Source organism: Grammomys surdaster, unplaced genomic scaffold, assembly GCF_004785775.1.
Source record: "Grammomys surdaster isolate TR1022 unplaced genomic scaffold, NIH_TR_1.0 191, whole genome shotgun sequence".
Classification (NCBI taxonomy): domain Eukaryota; kingdom Metazoa; phylum Chordata; class Mammalia; order Rodentia; family Muridae; genus Grammomys; species Grammomys surdaster.
The window spans coordinates 4533738-4554090 of record NW_021604636.1 but is presented as its reverse complement, the minus strand read 5'-3'; the positions used below and the strand labels follow the sequence as shown (position 1 = coordinate 4554090).

General features: G+C 36.0%; 1 protein-coding gene across 3 annotated transcripts in view; it reads right to left on the bottom strand.

Annotated features, from left to right (window-relative positions):
- Positions 1 to 20353, bottom strand: part of Kcnh7 (potassium voltage-gated channel subfamily H member 7) — a 443919-nt gene that overhangs the window by 126270 nt on the left and 297296 nt on the right. For 2 of the 3 annotated variants that reach the window (XM_028769229.1, XM_028769230.1), the window contains exons 4-6: positions 13985 to 14413; positions 9320 to 9340; positions 2477 to 2691 (exon numbers count right to left, since the gene is read on the bottom strand). In XM_028769229.1, the coding sequence (XP_028625062.1) occupies positions 2477 to 2691; positions 9320 to 9340; positions 13985 to 14413 (665 nt within the window). The remainder of the gene's footprint in view (positions 1 to 2476; positions 2692 to 9319; positions 9341 to 13984; positions 14414 to 20353) is intronic. The other variant, XM_028769231.1, reaches the window with a different exon arrangement.

The following is a 20353-nucleotide window of genomic DNA, read 5'->3' as shown; positions in this document are numbered from 1 at the left end:
AGCCATTCTAGTTAATTCCATGTCATACAATAAAAGACAAGAGTTAAGCTTGAACTTGTTTGATTCTGACCACAGAATTTAAATGTCACGAACTGTTTAGTTTGATAAATCACTTTTGAGATCCAGCTTCAGTGTCCCATCTGAGTCTTACTTTCTTTGATCAGTCTTACCTTAAAGTATAATTATGTCCTCCATAAACTGAGATCCAGTAGTCCTTACTAACAGACATTACTAACAGATTCATATGCTACATATGTGTCTGCTCATGTTTCGATTACACTAGGATTAATAAAATATCTGATATATGTGTGGGAAGGCCTAAGTCCAGCCTGTGTATGTTCTTTGGTTGGTGGTTCAGTCTCTGAAAGCCCCAAGTTTCCAGGTTATTTGACTCTGTTGGTCTTCTTATAGAATTTCCATCCCCTTCAGGGCCCATAATCCTTGCTCCTATTCTTCCCCCAAGCCCCATCTACTGTTTGGCTCTTGGTGTCTATATCTGTCTGAGTCAGCTGCTGGGTGGAGAGTCTCAGAGGACAGCCTTCCTAGATCCTGTTTGTAAGTATAACAGAGTATCATGGTATTCATGTGGGTCCCAAACAGCTGGAGCAGGGAATATCCTAAAAGCTGTTGCCTGCACATGGGATAACTTCTTCTAGCTGGGATGCCTGGTCTGGCCTCAGTGGTAGAAGATGTATGTAACCTCCCAGAGGCTTGATTTGCCACGATAAGGAGATACCCGGGGTGGGAGGGGCACCCACTCAGAGAAGAAGGGGAAGGGAGTAAAAGAAGAGGGACAGTAAGCAGGATGTAATGTGAATAAAACAATAAATTAACCCCCCCAAAAAACAACAACAAAAATCTTAAAGCAGGTGCCACACTGGTCTTATTCTTTCTTGGAACAGTGGACAACTTCAATGTGATAGGATATGGGTCCTTGTCATAAACTAACACATAAAAGCTTGGATGCTCAAGAGGTTAACTAGTTATGTTTGCCCAAGAAAGAATGAAATGACATTCTTCAAATTAACTTTTCAACCATTAGAAGTTAAGATACTGCCTTAAATTTCTAAACTTTCATTATTCTTTTGGAATGAGAAGATTTTGAAACATCCATTGGTCAAACTTTCCAGCCTTATCTCAGTTGGCTGGAAAATTTGGGAAATCCCGCTCTACAGTTCTTGGTCAGTCTCCATCATGCTTGCTATGCTGTTTTTCTAACTTTTCTTGTTCATGTCACTTGCATAGCCATGACCTTTATATTGCTAACATTGCTTCCACATCTTCTGAAGTCTCTCAGTTTCTATATATCTACAATGTCCTTAGCACTTATAAAGGAATTTTAAAGAGATAGTTAAAAAGTTACAAGTAAATTTAAAGCCACCAAGATGATTCCAATACAGTATGAATAATAATAGAATAGTTAACTTTACTATATTGACTTTACTTATGATAGCTGGGAAAAAGGAAAGACCAGTAGTAGTGTGCTTCATTACCATACAGATATGAAAGAACATCCTAGGAATGCTATCACAAATGACATGCATATCTTCTCATCTTCAACAAATACAGGTTGGTCACTTCCAGTCATAATAAATGCACAGTGCAGCCAATCATATCTCAACTAGTAAGAGGTTGTATGCAAGTAACATTACAGTACTATCAGTGGTAATTATAATTTGGGAAAAAAAAGTCTTTCAAAATTTCCAGTGCTTAGAGTAGGGGCCGAGGTCAAATTTACCTTTTTATTGTGGGCTATTTATACAAAGACTTGCTGGGCAAATATACTAACTAAATTGTTTGTAGAGAAGTTGCTTATGTGACAATTTTTGAGCCATGAATCCCTAACATTGTAAGTGCACTGTAAGCAAAAGCTAGGTACTACTTGGGTGGGTATTTGGACATAATTCGTACAAATCACTTTTATTTATTCTTTGAGGCAAACATTTGGACAGCGCCTCCTTATAGTAATTTAGGTTGCAATATTTATTTGAAAAATGATAAAACATTGTTGCTGTGAGATGCAGTGTTTCACATTAATGTTTTGTAATTTCAGACAGCTCTCCTTTTCCATCAGTTTGCATATGGCTCAATTTAGTGGTGTAAGTGCAAAAGGAAAGGTCATGGTTAAAAGGAAATCCCAATTAAACCTCTAAAATTCCAACATACACATTTCTTTAAAAATGCTTTATAATGTAAGGGTTGACAGAAAGTCAATAAACGTCCAAGCATGATGAATAGCGCAGTAATTACCTCAGAGCAATAAATAACACCCTAAGTTAGTTCATTTTTGGTCAATCTAGTAACAGACAAAAATCATTGTACCTAGCTTTGCTAATCTATTTCCTTAGAAGTTTTTCAATATCTCATGGTATTGAGATAAATGTCTTCCCACTGTCTATCAGAGATAAAAATATGCTTCATGGTACAGAAGATAGCCCACTTTGCTGCTGAAATGTACAGTAAAATAACATCTTACCTGGGTTACTTTCTCTGTCACATTGTGTGTCCTTTCTTTAACCTTGGGTGCAATAATAGTTTTGTCTGAAGAAGGAGGGGATGTATTCTTTTTTTCAGTTTTGACATCTGAGAAATTCAGAGTGAGTTGTGGGATCTTGTTAATGGTGCTGTATTTGTTGAGGTTTGAGTCTGACGTGGATCCCAGCAGGCTTGACTTGATATGATTAAAAGGTCCTAGAAAAATGGGAAAAGAGTTGTAAAAGTAGTATCTGGAAGAAACAGAAAAAAATAAAACAATAAAAAAGATGGTCTTGAATGTTTTGCTAATGATCCATGACCAGTGTGATTCTCGTGATACAGTGCAGTCAGTTTATATGTAAACACCTTTTGCCACATAGAAGACACGTGAGAACCAGAGGGGAATTTTTGATACTAGAAGTGCAAATGTCAGCTTCTGCTCTGAGTTGGCTTCTTTTATTAAAGGTTAGAAGAAGAAAGAAAGAAAAAAAAACAGAGCAAAACAAAAATCAAACAAACAAAAAGGCTTCATGCCTTGCTACTGGCCAGATTCTACCATAAGGGTTTCCCATGGAGTTTGTTTCCCATTCTGGGAGGTTACTTCAGGAGGCACTGGACAGATTTAAATCAGGTTGCTCATGAAACTATAAATGTTTAGTTTATGGGTACCTGGTTTAAGTTACTGTTTTTCACATGTCACTGAGAACTGACAATCTAGTTGCTTTCTTCAGGCCTTCTACTACCTACATGAAATGATCCACGGAGTTTCTACAAAATTTCTACCTAGATGAAGTTGAAGGTGACAATGCACACATGAGGCACAGGCCTGCTCTAATTCTCTATTGAAATCTTCAGGACCCTTTTTGGGATCTTGAAATCTTTTATTTTATTTTCAGTTACACTTTTCAAAATAATAAAAAAAATCCTATAACCAGACTACACAAGAATGTTGCTATGGCAAACACAACTTAAAGTAGACAACACCACGGTTAGCAAACAGAGCATGTCTGAGTTGAAAGCTCCCAGTCACCGTCAGCATTCTGTTCTTACAAAGACAACAAGGAAGATGGCAAGCCTTCTGGTCACCGAATTGAAGGTGAGAAGTCTAACCAATGCAATAGTCTTCAGGCATACATCTATTGTTTGCTATTTGTGGTGTCAAGAAATGGACTGGAGTTCTTATGTGCTGGATTCATTGCTCACTTCATGGTATCATTCTTAAAACTTGGCATCGTGAAGAATCATTTAAAATTTTAAACATTAGTGTTACACAGTACATGTTGACAATCTGGTGAATGTGTTCAAAGGTGCACTCATATAGTTAAATGCTTGTAATGATCTGAACCTCTAATATCCAAGAAAGGAGCATAATATACTTTGTAGTGTTTCAGTAATATTATATTACAGTTCTAGAGCTACACCTATGATGAACATGGGAGATTAAACATTGCTTTAATGCCCTCTCATAATTGTATTAGAGTGTGTCACTATTTAAAAAAATATGTTGTATAGAATTGCAATCTTCGTAGCATTTGAGTGGCTAACAGAAAATCTTAGAGTTCTGGTGACAGTCTGTATCTATACCTGCCATGTGTAAATATGTAAAAGAAGACCCTTGAATGCCCTTTGATAACTGGGAGCAAGCATTATGTTTCCAGGTAATTACAGAAATTACACTAAGGTTCAGAGTTAAATGCGTTTTAAAGTATTTTCATTACCATAGTGTAGTTTACATCATCATCCCTTTCACAATGTCAAACAGCATGTGCCTTCATGAAAGAACGCTATATCCTAAATACTAAACGTCTGATGTGTTTTCAGTTTCAGTTTCCTAAGACTTTAGAGAACTTCCACAACTTTTCTATAGTGCTTCAATGGGCCTCTGTACTGACATTACTCATTATTTATTTACTTATTTTTAATTTTAATTAATTATTCTTATATGTGTGTGCTTGTGTGCATGTGTGTGTGTTCTTGTCATGTGAGGGGATCCAACTCTGGTCACCATTCTGGTGTAGTTAAGTACTTTACCTGCAGATTCATCTTGCCAACACTTCTCATTCTAGGCAAAGCATGTGACTTACAAATAGTTTTTTAACATGAAGATAAAGATACATCTTCACATTCAGTGATGTGTCTACCTTCTTTCCAATTCACTGTTATTAGATAATATAGAGAATAATTTTTTAAAGAATGCTGATAGCAAAAGACACCTTGTGAGAATGTCATACTTCCAAGGATCCCTTTCAGGTTCTCTTAGTTTCTTATTATGTTGAGCGTTTAAAACACTCAAACTTTTTGTTAAATCCCAATTTACTATCATTCAGTATGGCTGCTCCCCCACTTTACTATTTTCATATGGGATGGTCAATCATGTGCCTAGCTCTTGAAAGCTAACTCTTTCTACTGAGTTTTATTGAATTATGTCTTCAGTATATTTATATTCAAACAGTATATATTATTTGATTATAAACTGCTTTGTTAATTCTTTGTGAATCCTTTATAGGTAGGGGATCTTGCTATTTTAGAAATGGTTAACAAGCTCTAAATTCCATTTCTGGAACATCAAGTGAGGGAAGAAAACAAAACCATTTGTGAGAAAAGGATTATTGGGTCAGCTAAAGGTGAGAAGCCTTTGATAAAATGTCTTACTCAGGTTTAGCCCTGAACGTACAGCCTCTTTACCGTCCTTAATTTAGCTTCTTTCTTTTAATATTGAAAACGATCTCCTACACAACCATTTCACTTTGTTTTGGACTTTTTGTCTGAAAGAGTGAATAAAAAGTTTCTTTTGGATGAATATATTTAATGAGTGCATCATAACAGTATATTTAAAATAGTTTATGTACCCCCAATCAGATAAGGCATTACAAGCTTATTTTCTCCTGTAGAGCAAAGTGCAGGGTTCTTCTTTCTCTTGACTTTGAGTCAAATATTTCCACCTAGAAGTGTTTTCAATTCTGCAAAAATATGGTTTTCATAGATTTCTCTGATGTCTGTACAAATTTCAATGGAATATTCCCAATGTTTTAAGGCAGGAATTAATAATACCTTTTTCATCAATACTAGATGTAAGCTGTCAGGATTTGAGGTCAAAGGGTATGAGTCAAAAACCAGAGATTAAAATATAAGGTTTCCTACCTCCTAGGTCTACATTCAGAGAGGCCTTGGCTGAGGACTTAGAGGTGATAGGCAGCCTCCCTGACAATGATCATGAACAGATGGGATTTGGGATTCTAGTGAAAGAAAGGAGATTAGCCTGAAAAACAAAGTAAATTAATATAAAGAGAAGGAGCAGGCAGAAATAAAGGGACATAGTAGATTCAGTTGAAAGGAGAGGATTCAAAAGTGTACCAGGAGACTGGCTTTCTTTGAGGGTGACTGGCAAAAGGGATAACAATGTGAGTGTATCCCTGTGTGTTTACAAGAGAGAAAGCAGGTGGTCAGGTGACGACACCAATCATTGGGTAAACTTGATTACAAGTACCGGGTGACATAAAATAAGTGATGATTTCAAACTATGGACAGAGATTTGGCAAACTATGAAGAATTTTAGAGTTTAAAACACTTGAAATATATACGACGAGACTATTTAAATTTATCAGATTAAAATAATGCTTTATTTATTTATTATTGTTGCTGATGTTGTTGTTTGTGGTGGTGGTGGTAGTGGTGGTGGTGTGAATGTGTGTGTGTGTGTGAGTGATACATATTAATGGACACAAATGTTAAGACATGAGCATATGAACACCATAGGACATGGAATTGGTTCTCTCTTTACATTGTTTAACATGATTTCTTGGTCTCAAACTCCAGTTGTCACGTTTGAATTTTCTGACAGCAAGGGCCTTTGCTATTTTGTTGAACCTGTATTGCATTTCTTAGGACATCGAGTCTATTTTGACAAATTTAATGAAATGGATTACTAAGCCATATTAACATTAGAGAAAATGCCAATGTAGCATTAGCAATGAAGCTTTGCCAAAGAACCCTGTGAATAAGCAGGAACCAGTAAGTGTTACAGCACTCAGAAAAGGACATGAGAAGTGCTCATCATGTTATTTTGATTCAGTAACTACAAATTCTGTTCCAGTGCGTGCGTGACACATAACTTGCCAAAGCAGACTGTCACCACTAAGAATCAATTTGCAAATCCTGATAAGGTCATAGGCTTCTGGGTAATGGCCAATGCAGTGTGTGAGAAACAAGTTCTGTCAGCTCTCTCTCTCTCTCTCTCTCTCTCTCACTCCTCACAGATTTCCTGACTAAAGTGGAGCTGCATATTCTTAACAATCTTGAGAGCAGTTTGGTTTCTGACTCGTAATAATATCATGGACTGGTTGGAAACTGGTAAGCATGAAATAGAGATTCAGGCTCTTAAAAACAATCTAAGGGTAAAACTTTATCAATGACTTACTAAATAGGAGAAGCAAAGTAAACATTGTCTCTACGAATTAGAAAGTGGAACAGAGAAGCAAACCACTGGATGTGAGGTGATTTATGAGTTTCCAAGGTAACCTTAGAAATCCTTTTCATATTATAGGGGTATTTCCTTAAATCCTAATATCTACACATAGTATGCAATTTGTATGAAGTACCTTTTCTCCTTCTACAGTGGTTACAATTGCTAAAAATAACACTTAGCTGTTGTTTAAGGTTTCAGAGTGCTAAGGATACTAATTGAAGTGAAACAGAATTGACCTGAAGAAAAACGTTGGGTGGAAATTATTTAGTTTTTGAAGAAAAGGCTGAGTGCTAGTTTGCAGTCTTTCACTGGTGAGATTTTATGTTTTGAGTTCTAGCATGCAGAGAATGTATCTCTGTCCACTGGGGACAAATGGGGGGGATTTAGGCTGGTGCTAGTTCTTTGTGAAATGGGAATTAAAACAGACTTTTCAAGATAGTTAACATATGGCCTCTTCTGAAAATAAAGATGTCTGTACTCCATGTGCAGAGGAATTAGGTAGCACCTGACCTTTAAGGGGAATAATCAGATGATTCTACAAATTCTTTATTTGCATTACAAGGTTATTGATGCTGTTTCTAGGGTGGTCTTCAATTGTAATGATATGTTTTGTTCTCAAAGCAGTGTAGAGATGTGTTTTTCCTTTATGTAATATTTTACTTACTAGGGCTTAGAGTCATCATTAATTTATTTTACATGCATACTTGATGAGTTTTCTTATCTGTATTTGTAGTTTTATGAGAATGGTAATTGTAAAACTGATGTGGATCTGAAATATATGCATACACATACACATAAAACAAGCTTTGATCAGGTGATTGGGATTTCTACTATAAAGTAGGACGATTAAAGATAAAGGTTGGTTTAATGTAATTAATGTGATTTGTGGTAGGCTTTTTCTCTTTTTTCCTCCCTTTTTTTCCTTTATCTCCACATTCTCCGCTTTTTCCTTTGGTTGCTCCAGATTCGGTCAGAACTTACACATACAAGTGGTCTACCTATCACTGAACTATAGCATTATCACTGGATCACTAGTTTTTGGTGCAGCCTAATTTTCAAATGACTTCAAACTAGATTCACCTCTCACTTTAGTTTTTAAAAATAATCACTGAAAGATCAATATCTACTCATTTACTAATCTCATGCATTGATATTTCCAGGGAACAAGAAGGCAACAAGACTTTATGTTCTCTTTGAGGATTCACTCTGAATTGTCAGCTAAAACTACCACCCACAGCTGGAATTAGTTCCTCTCTTTTAAAAGTCACAGTGGACAGGCCAAGAACAGAACAACAATGAGGTTAATATCCCATCCCACTATTGAAGATCGCACAGACCTTTCTAAAAGTGTCTACAAAATGATCGAAAAGGCATGAAAAAAGGATCTCACAATCTCACTTATATCCAAATTATACTGGGATTCTGATCACATATCACCCACAGTCTCTAGTCCTATTCATTCATCAGCAATAGCAGTTTTGAAATTAATTAGGAAAGCAATTAAGAAGTCAATACACAAAACCCCACAGTAGTCAGATTACGAGTGACATAAAGAAGAGGCCAAGACAGTAAGTTCTGAGTAATGATGGTTACTGGTGGAGACATGTTCATGCAACATACATGCAGAAGATGGATCACTGTCACCATTTACACACCCACAGCAGCATGCACGGCCAAAAATCAAGCCAAATGTTTTAATCCTTGCATCTACTTTGATAGCCAAAATAGAATTAAAGTTTAAATATTTAGCCAAGTCCAAATTTATCCAGAATATCTCTCAGTCAAATATTACCCTGTGGTAGCTGTAAACCATGCCAGCTGTTAGAATAAAATAGAATACAATTTAAAGGGATTGAAACATAAGAGGAAAAATGGAGAATGACTTTCATGCAAGCACAGTATACTACTACAGTAAGCTTAAAACCATACCCCCTGCCATCCAGGAACGTGAAACTAGTTTTAAGGAAACAAAAGAGGAACAAGTGAAGTGATTCTGTTATAGAGCCCTCAGATCATTTTATTTAATCCTGTACTCAAGAGAAAACAAATTCCCTGAAACAGATCATGTTCTTCTTTTACATTGGGATATCTTCATCTCGGCACTCATTTCTTTCTAAATATTTGTGAAGTGTTCACTGTCAATCATTACATTCTTGTATTTTTCAGGATTAAAAAGGCATTCATCATCACTTTGATGGCACAGCAGAGAAAGTAATCATGTCTCCAGCAAAACCAAGCCATGATGTCTCCACCAGGCACCTGGAGTAGCTGAGGGCAGCATGGAGATGTGGCATCAACAGGGCATACAGCAGGCAACTTAACATGCCAAGTAAAGGGCACTCTAAGCACCAGATGGTGAAATTTGAGTTTATACATTACCTTTGACATTTCGACCATTGTCTGTTTTGAGCATATAAGGATAAAAGAGAGAGAAATATAAAAAAAGAAGACTAGAATTATGTTAAGTACACCAAACTACCTTAGTAGAAACAGTCAGAAAAACCAGAGTATAAATATAGAAAGTGTTATGAAGCATTAACAAGCAAAATGCACAAATTGAGTTGTCAGCCATTATAAGCATTGTAAAGAAGTGAAATACTCACGTCACTTAATTTAAACAATTGTAAGTTATAGATTTTTAAATTATAGCATTTTGGGAAAAGATCTGCATAGTTGCTGGCAATTGAATTAACTTACAACCTTGTCAAAGCCAATTTTTATGTCAACTGTAGCTTGTAACAAGTCAAAAGAAAACCACATGATATTTTGCATGTCAAATATTTTTTCCATGTAATTAAACTTTGGCATGTTAGTATGGAAAAATGTTTCTAAAACAACGGATTGCTAATACAATCTGGATAGTTTAGAGCAATTTTATTAACTGTCTCTCTACCCTTAAACTGTTGGTTACTGTGTACCTTAAAAATATCAAACAGTATTTAATGAGTCACTCTTAGGCAAAAATAATTGTAATATATCAACAAAAGCCTTTATTGTATAAAAGGATTTTATATGTTTATTCTGCAGCATAAGACTAGAATGTTTATAAATTTGTTTATATTAAAACAGGCTGTTTTTAAACCTTGGCATATAGTGTTTTCAGATTTATTTTGAGAGTAGAAATCTAAATGTTTCTTCTGTGGTACTGAAAAATACATATTAATATGCATTACCAGCTTTGAAATACAGAAACCTAAAATAAATGAAGTCATAAGAAACCATTCAAGTATGTACAAGGTTAGAGAAACCTGGTATACATTTGTTGCCATCTATCTTATCACTATGCATATTCAAAATCTTGGGATACTGCATAATTGCTTCAAAGCTTATATTGAAAGTAATTCCAATACTACGGTTTATGGAATTGTTAGAGGAGACATTGCCTTGGTCAGAAGTATGTGAATAAAATGTGACTTGCAATGGCATTTTTCTCCTCTCTTTTAACAAATCACAAAAACGGAGCATTGAACAAGATCTTGTTTACACAGAAATAATTTCACCTTCAGAGTGGCCAAAAATCATTAATAAAGTAGTAACTCTTTTGCAAGTGGCTAGAAAAATTTACTTGGAGGTTAGCTTAGGAGCAGGATACTTGATTAGCATTTATGTGGCCCTGGTTTGACTCCCAGAACTACTGAAAACTACTAATGGAATGCCATACACACACACACACACACACACACACACACACAGAGACACACACACACACACACACACACACACACACACGCATGCATGCATGCTTACTCACTAATCTTAGATGCTATAAAGACAAATGGCAGCGAAGTTAGCATAGAGTTAGTGACGGTTTGATACTGGGAAAGAATGAGAAACTTGAACACTGAAATGAGCTGTCAGCTCTTTGCCATTTCTTCTATGCCCATCAGTGGTTTTATTTAATACATTTATGTATTGATTGATTGGTTGGTTGATTGATTGGCTAAAATTGTTCTGAAGTTAAAGTACAAAATACCTGGTGTCATATATTGATGGTAGATCTATATTACCAGTGATATAAAGTGCAGAAAGCAGAACAGTTAGATTCATTTGTAGTGTTTTGGCAGACTAATTTCATGTTTCTTGAACGTCATGATAAACTAATTGAAGTTTATATTTTTCATGACTATTTTTAACCTTCCATTTTATAATGCTACATTTTTACTAAATTTTCATAATTTTAGCTTGGAACAGATCTCCAAAAAGACTGACAGTTATCTGTAATATGTACCTTAGGAAGGAAAATTCCAAGGTACTTTCTAATAGACAAAAAAAATAAGAGGATTATGTAAATTATTAACTACTAATATATCCATAAAATATTTGTAGTACTGTAAAGATGGAGTATTTAAAAGGCTAGCACTTTGTTTGAATGAGAACTTCTCAGCTTCAACTCTGGTGCCTCTAGGATTTTATAGCTTAATCATTTTCAAGGATTCATAAAACTAAAATCAACAGTGAAAGTCTTCCATCTACTCTGACTTGTATTCCATTTCTCAAGTATATAGAGTTATAAAGCCCCAGGAATGGTAATTCCTTCCGAGCCTATGAGTGGCTTTTTAAAAAGTAAGATCATTTTGTGGCTGAAGTACTTTGGTGAATGTTCTGTGAGTTTATCAGTTTGCAGTCATACACTGATTTGGTATTGGCAGGACAGTGGTACTTTACTGAAAATTGCTTAGCACAAAGAAGAGAGGAAAATGAAGAATAGTCTTATTAAGCATCTAGCTACATACAGTTCTTGTACTGAGAAATCTAAAAATACCAAAAATTACCAAGTCACCGTTTCTTATAACTGTGTTAGTAATGGTATACCATGAGGTGGCCAACTGAGGGGAAAACATAATATGTAAAACTCCATATACAATACTAATGCATTCTATCAAAACATAGGCAAAGCATGCAAGATGTACTGAGTATGAGAACTTTGATTTTTCAGATGTATTACCCTAAACTCAGTTTTCTATGGGAAAACTCTGAAGATACAGCATGTTTGCTAAAGATAAGAATAATAAGTGGCAGGGACAAACTAAAACATATGCTGTTCATTTGAAACAGCACTGGATTTATTGTAATGCATCACAGGATGCATTGTCTAAACATCCAGTTATATCGGCTTGATTCGGTCACAAAATATTGAACCCAATATTCCTAGGTGATCTGAAGCATAATTATCTAGCTTGGGAATTTTCATTGATTTTCTTTTTCTTTTTTCTTTTCTCAGGGTATGCTAACTATTTTTGTAATAATTCTATGATTTGTCTTATTCGAAACTCTTCTTTCTATTCTGAGACAGTTTCTGTTTATCTCTCTTTGAAATCCTCCCTCACACCCCTGACAACTTCTTTCTTTCCGCTCTTCTGTCTTTTCTATTTCACTGTGCCCTTTAGAAAAGATTCCCCCACATGACTCAATACAAAGACTTTGGTTTAAATCAATGTATGTGGAGGAAGGAGCTCATTATATCCTTATGAGTATGATATTGGAATATAATTCATGTGCATGATTCTCTCAATGCCCAGGCAATGATATTGAGTATCTGTCTTAAGTAGTATACTGGGCTGGGTGCTAAGCCTGAGGAACTACAGGTACAAGAGCGCTCACTGATGGTATCTTATATACTTTCACATGCAACTATCATTGATCTGTATCTATCTATCATCAATCTATCTCTATCATCTATCTATCTATCTATCTATCTGCCTGTCTGTCTGTCTGTCTATCTATCTGTCATGTCTATAGCTATATGTGTTGGTAACTATAGAATAAATGCTAAAATATACACTATTTTCGAAAACTAAAGTTTCATTTCGTTCAGGAAATCATTTGATCCATCTGGTTTGGAAAGGGAGAAAGCAGTGCTTGCAGCTGGACAGGGAATGAACAGCGAAGAGGATTTTAGACAGAACAAAGTGGTGAAGGAGTAATATATATGGTATGGTTGTGAGAATTAGCTACGTATCTTGGTGTGAGCAGTCTCCAAGATAGCTAAAAAGTAACTTTGTTAAATTGAGATAATGATTAGAATCCTATAGTAAGGATCCTCATGAACAGTTTTATGTTTTTAAAATGACAGCTGACCAAAGCTTAGGTGGTAAAGACACGGGAAGGAATGAGGATTCTGGGAAAGGACAGCAGACCCTTCAAGAGTCTAATTCTGCAACGGTTGGAAAAGTGCATCTGAGTATCCAGTAGAGCTACTCCTCTCAGGCTCCTTGGACCCTGCTGACTTTCCTTAAGGTAGAGTCTACTGGAATAGAAGTGAAGGAGAGTGATTGCAGGTGGGTTTGAAGCCTTTTGAGCATTGAGGCCATAGGAGCCTCAACATTGACTAGCTCAGTTCCCTTCTTGCTTGTCCTGTGGCAATTGTTTACTTATCTGTAAATGGAATTTAAAACTGGTTCCTAACCTACAGAATTGCTATGAGATTTAGGTGAGAAGCGCTGCTTCAGGCCTCCTAACTACTCAAACAATATTCTCCATTATCATGCTAAAGATAGATTGCTTCTGTGGTGACTTTCAAAACACACCTTTCACTCTGGCTAATTTAGGAGTGTGAATGAGGCTAGATAGGAAATAAATTCTGACTCTGCTTTCCAAATTGCCCAGTGGGGTTCCCTGGTAACCAATCCTGTTCTTCCCACCTATCTCCCACAGCTGATGGTCAATGACACAGTCCAGCAAGGGCACACTGCTCTTTCTTCCAGGGTGTGATTATTTGCTAAACCAAAGAAAATTAATTATACTTAAGATGATAGAATTCATCACCTAATCATATCTTAAATTAGGGATTAATTAATTAACACACCAGAATGAAGGCTGATAATGGTTACACTGTTTCAGAAACACTGGTAAAGAAGCCAGAAGAATCCAAATTACTCACTAAGGTCCAAAGAGGAAACGAGAAAAAAATGCTTAATGCAAGACTCATGATTTTAATAGCTTTCATCACATTTCTTCTGTGAAGAAACAGATTACTGTTCAGTTTTGAAGCAATGTAAAAATAAACTTCCAGTACCCAATTAAAAATCTTTGCATGTTACATACCTTCACTGGCATGTCGATCTCTGAATACATTCTTGGGATGGACACTGAACCCTTCTATATCGTGAACCGAAGAGGCCCTCCGGATGCTACAGAGGCTTTCCCTTGACCTGGAGTGTGTTAGTTGGGAACTTGACTGTAGCATGTCAGGGTAGAGGCGGTCCCATTGCCTTTTGGGAGAAGAATGGTCCAGAGGTCCTGATATGTTCACTAAGGGAGAACACTGGCTAGGCTGTATCAAAGCTTTCGTATCATCTGCTTCAGAGGGACTGCAACTTTCTTTCGTGGGAGACTTAAAGTGCTTCATGGCCACAGAGTCATCGCTGTGTTTAGAAGAATCAATGACTACCACATCCGGGTCTTCCTGGGGCAAGGACTGCTTTCTGTATGTTAGAACTCTCAGACCAGGAAATTTGAACCCAAAAAGTTTCCCTACAAAGGAAGACAGAAAAGAATATTCTCACACTGTGAATATATACTTTAAAAATAATAAACACAGTCAACTCACATTTAAATGCCATATAAAATAACTGTTAATCTATATTTAATTAATTCTGATTTAATAAGTACTACCGTATAAAAATCTCTGATAGGGGCGCACACACACACACACACACACACACACACAAACATACATGTATTTGCTTTTGATAATTAGAAACACTTCAATGACATGAAGACATTATTTACATGACACAGAACCTTTAGTTTTTACAGATTAAATACTCACAATTTATATATAAAAATAGAACAAACATCTTATATCAAGGTTTAGACAGAGGAATGAACGGGTACATACAGGATGGGAGAGGTATTGATAGTAGTCGAGAGAGACATGAGTTTGAAGTAGGATTGATACACTTGAAGGTATCATTAGTAGCATTTTAATTAATAGTACTGTAACTGTAATTGTAATTTAATAGTATTGTAACCAAATAGTATTTTGTCTTTATCAGTTCTGTAAGTTTAGTTTGGGTAGTAAAAGTGAGATAGGTTCTAACAAAAAGTTTCTCAATCCAGCCGGAAGGCTTGAAAAGTTATAGGCTGCCCAAGAGATGTGAAGATAAGAATTTATCTAATTGTGTGCTCATTTATTTATCAAATTGTTCAAATAATAATTTGTTACATTTGTTATTGTTCCTAAATCTAAGAATGTGATGTGTGATGCTGCACTTACATCAGAGTGAATGATGCACTGACAACTATCCAAATATAAACATTTAAATGGATATTTTAATTTAATTGTAATTAATTTAATTTTAATTAAATACAACTAATTTAAATAATAGCTAAATAAAAATTAAAGAATCCAGCATTAAAATATTAGCTAAATAAACAAACTAGTAGTAGATCTGTAACTTAAAACAGTAAAAAATTAACTTTCCTGCCTTCAAATTAGCAGAAAACGAGGGGAACGCAAAATTTATCTTAACTACTTCAGAGGTTTGCTGGTAGGATTGTAAATTCCTACAGACCCTTTGGGAAGTTATGTACCAATATCTATCTACTGACATGAAAAAGAAAGTTCACATTTCTTTTGACATAGCAATTCCAATTACTATTCAAAGACACAGAAGCAGAAGCCAACTGAATTTTCATTAAAAGGAGATTGGTTGAAAAAACTGTAGCATCTTCTACTGTATTATGAGAGGCTTGAGATGCTAGAAAATTTGCATGCTTTAATTAAAAGTCGTTCAAATGTATTCTTAAGGATGACTTAAGTTTTGACTTCGTGTATGTATGATATTATTTTCAATAAAAAAATCCAAGAATTTATTTGTTCATATAAATTGGATGACAACAGAGGAAAACATGAAAAACCACAATCTGAACTTGTACTGTGGGTTTGCCCAGTAAGGAGGTTGAAAGCAAACAAGGTGCATGGCATCCACATGCTTTTTATTTGCATCTATTGTTGCTTTAAGAATGTCTTTTAAAACAGAAATTAAATAGTAATAAAACAAGTGAACTTCCATCCTCAAAAAAACCAAAAAGCTGAGAGTACCTAGACAGTAACCTGCTATCCAAAGATTCTCTAATATTTCCAAGAAAACCCCCAAACCTGCTATCCAAAGATTCTCTAATATTTCCAAGAAAACCCCCAATTTGAAACTTGTAATGCTAACAGAGTAGCCTAGGTCTGCAGAGGTATTTACTGTCATCCTGGGTATTTAGCTCATGTCTGTAGAGTTCAGTATTTTCCTCCTTGTTTTCTTCTTTAAAAGTCATGGAAACAAACCAACATGGACATTGTGGTTTTATATTGCATGAATTTCTCAATTTGTTGAAGACGGTTCTAAAACACAAGAAAACACCACTCCACACTCAGGAGCTTTTCTCCATTTGGAAAAACATGCTTAGTGAATGGTATTATCCACCCAAATATTTTTAATTCTCTTCTTAATACAATCACTGTACGAAAATCCTCTTCTTAATACAATCACTGTACGAAATTATAATCTACCTAGTTGGATAAGTCTGAGGCTCCAGGGTTATCCTCAATCCCGTTCACTCATAACCCTCCCCCCATTTTCTACAACCCACAATAATAACCTCTTAACTGTATTCACTTGATACAATCATCTTTTTGATGTTTACACTTTTTTCCATCTTACTGTTTTTCTTCGTTCTAATTAATGGTTGAGCTGATTCTTGCCCTCGGATGGTGTTCACTTTTATATTACCAGCAATGCTGTCCATCGCCCAAAGACAATGAGTTTTCTAAGTAGACTATTCTTATCTCCCTCCATAATTTCTTACTTAGTAAATGCACACAATCTCTTTCCTACTCTTCAGGTCTCCTCTTGCCCCCTAGAATCCAGTCACAATGACTTTTTCATTCCTCTGGAGGCCTGTGCTTCTTTCAGATTCAGGGCTCCTTTCTGTAAGATTTTGTCTTTCTGCCTACTTGATTCATCCTTTAGATAGAGCCCAGATTAGCTCTAGAGAGGATTTTTCCTTCCATCTGAACCAGGTTGACATCTCTTCACAGTTTTCATCACATGAGCTAATAATACACGCAGTGATATCTCAATTAATATTTTCTACCCATCATGTAAAAAAAGGCCTTATTTATTTTGCCTCAGTTCTGACAAAATGCCTGAGTAGGGCAAATAGAGTTATATAAACACATAATAAACTGAGCTGATAATTTATTTAGTTTGGATTAGAATATAAAATTAACCCGGTCATTACAGTTGTGTAATCTTAGCATCCTGGAACTGTGTTGACTCTTATGTACTTTACAACTGAGTAGAACTAAGTGAATCATGGGAACTCTATTCTATGCCCTGTCTACCTGACACAAATCTTATTATCAATTTTATCCTTTTAGACAAGGTTTAAATAACTTCCATCTTGATTGTTAAGTTTACACAGAAGAGTTTTGATGCCCTTCATCACCTAGAGAATATAGATGAAATGCTTGTTGGAGAACAATTTAGAATTAAGCAGGCTAATTTACTATGCCAACTTTTCAATTGTAGTCTAGTAGTTAGCAATGCTAAAAGTAATTGATATAAAATTTATTTTCCTAGTGAAATATCATGACTTAATATAAGTGTGTTGAACATTATATTGTGGATTAATATACCAAAATGAGCCCAAGTGATCTGCACAAATAAGATTAAATACGGGTGGAAGACTATAAGGGTTTTTAAAACACTTTTACATATTTCTACTAACTGGTTTTTATATGCTCGCACAAATTGCCAAGTTAAAAATCAGTGAGCTGCATCAAAATCATTTGATTAGCTTTTAATGCACATGAAATTGAGTTACAGTTTACAAATCAATTTTGCAAGTTTTATTACAATGCACAGAAATTCAATGCTTCCTTTTACTCATTTTTCATCTGTTACACTACATACTCCTTCTGAAGAATACCCAGTCACTTTCTGAAATTAATGATCGCACAGGCATTTTATTTTGCTGCTGCATTTCGGTCACATCCAAGGTGGTACAGATGGCTGTTTCTGCACCACTAGGTTAATATGACCATGTTGTATTGCATTACAGATTTAGTTGTCTCCATGTAGTTCATGTGGAAAGAATACACATTGAGAAATTTGTGCCCTGCTATACTTCCTTAAGGGATAGAATATAAAACATAGATAAGTGTAACTGCTGTGACTTTTCACTCTGCGAAACATCTTGTTAAATCTTCAGATTTTATTAAACTTACTTTCTTAGTTGAATAATTAGATTATATTTATTCTCATGTCTACTCAAACAGTAAACCTGAAATAAGAAAAAAACTCAATATTTTTTCACAACTCATACATTGTCAGAAATAAAGAAAAACACTGATAAACTGCTCCCATTGATGTAAGTTAGTTTAAGTACATAATTAAAGCAACAAGTGGTGCTGGTAGCTATGAAGAAATAGCCTTTCTTGTGGAAAAATAAATATTCTTACAAAAATGTCCATCTAGCTTTTAATAATTGATTTTTCTTGAAACTATGAGTTCTTATTTCCTTCACATTTACTACTATTTTACCAATTTCTAGTACAATGAAAAATCTAACAATTTTATAACAAAAAGCCAGTATGTGGCTTAGAAGTATGTACCTCTTGCCTGGTTGTTCCCAGTTAAGGACAAGAGATATCCTTAAGTGTAAATGGTTATGCAAGTGGAGAGCTTCCTCAGGTGTGGCAAAGATCTTTAGAGTTGGGAGGGAAGTGGGCAGAGAGAAGTAGTGAAGGCTGCCAGTGTAGATTTCCCTTAGTGGGTTAGACTGCATCATTGAAAAGCGGCTGTTGCTGGGCAGAGGTGGAACAACCCTTTATTCCCAGTACTCTGGAGGCTTAGGCAGGTGAATCTCTGTGAATTTGAGGCCAGCTTGGTCTATAAAGTGAGTTCCAGGACAACTGGTGCTTCATAAAGAGGAAGGGAGGGAGAGAGGGACCGAGAGAAGAAGGAAGGAAGGGAGGGAAAGGAAAGAGCAGAGAGAGAGAGAGAGAGAGGGAGAGAGAGAGAGAGAGAGAGAGAGAGAGAGAGAGAGAGAGAGAGAGAGAACAGAGAGAGAGAGAGAACAGATTGTATAAATATTTTCATGGGAATATGCTCAGGAACTAACTGTCAGGAGGGACTGGGAAGAGTTAAAATCGATTGTCTAAATGGATATGAAGCTTCAGCCGAATCTTAAGGGAGGAATTGGAAGTGGAGCTCGGGCTATGGCTTAGACTTGCTGCTGTTGGTAGATTGCTCTCAGGCCTTAATTCATTTCTAACTCCCCCTGACTTCCATCTACTATCTTAAGACTCAAGGCTTCAGGATTCCAGTGTGATCTTAAATTTTCTGTCACTCATTTGACGTCTCTTGTATCTCTGCATCCCCCAGTCACTGATTGTAACCATCCCTTGGGAAAGGTTATAACCCTGTGTAAGCCCATTCCAACCAATGAATAGGATACCCAGACCTCCTGAGGGGCTGTTTGGTGTGTGTGAAAGTTCATTACTTTGAGCCTTTATGCTATCACAACCAAGAGCAAAGTGTTCAGTACAAAGAGGGAGAAAAAGAGCCTACATTTTGTTCTGAAAAAAAAAAAGTTGTCATAAATGAATTCCATTATCAATTATCAAATGTAAAAATGAATGGGTTTCTGTAAACTCAGGATATCCATACACCTAACACTTGAACAGATAGCCCTGAAGCCAGAGTTCTCTAGCTCAATAAGCATGGATACAGGGAGGGACATGAATTTAATCCAGGCAAATACAGTAAAAGATCAAATTTGATGGGAGAAACAGAAAATGACTGACACATCAATCACTTTTTCTTTTTATGGAGAGACCTATGATAGAAGCACCATGAAAAGAGATGAGGTTTTTACTCCTGCTAAGTGAGGGATGTCATGGTATATTATGTCATTGAGGGGACGTGAGAACAAGCCAGAATACTGACAAGGAAGGTTTTCAATGTACTCAGTACTGATCAACTACCTATCCTGAATAATGAGTGATAAATGGACCAGTATAGCCAGTGAAGTTTTGGTTTTACTTATTAAAACAAAACAAAACAAAACAAAATAAAACAAGACATTTCCCCAGACCCCAGAATCCACTGACAGACTTAAAGTAAAGCTGAAGATAAAGATGGAGTCCTTTAAAGGAGGAGATGTAATTAATAAAGACAGGTGACACTAGGAAAAACAGAACAAAACAAAACAACCAAAACAAAAATCATGATCTTACAAAGGAAAGAGCAGTGAGCCATGGACAAATTGGGGTCTTGTAGTAATGTGAGTCTCAGTATGCTGTGTGAAGGTCAGGGGGCAGCCTGCAGCAAGGCATGAGAACAGTCGCAGCAGACCCAGCAGCAGCAGCAGCAGCAGCAGCAGCAGCAGCAGCAGCAGCAGCAGCAGCAGCAG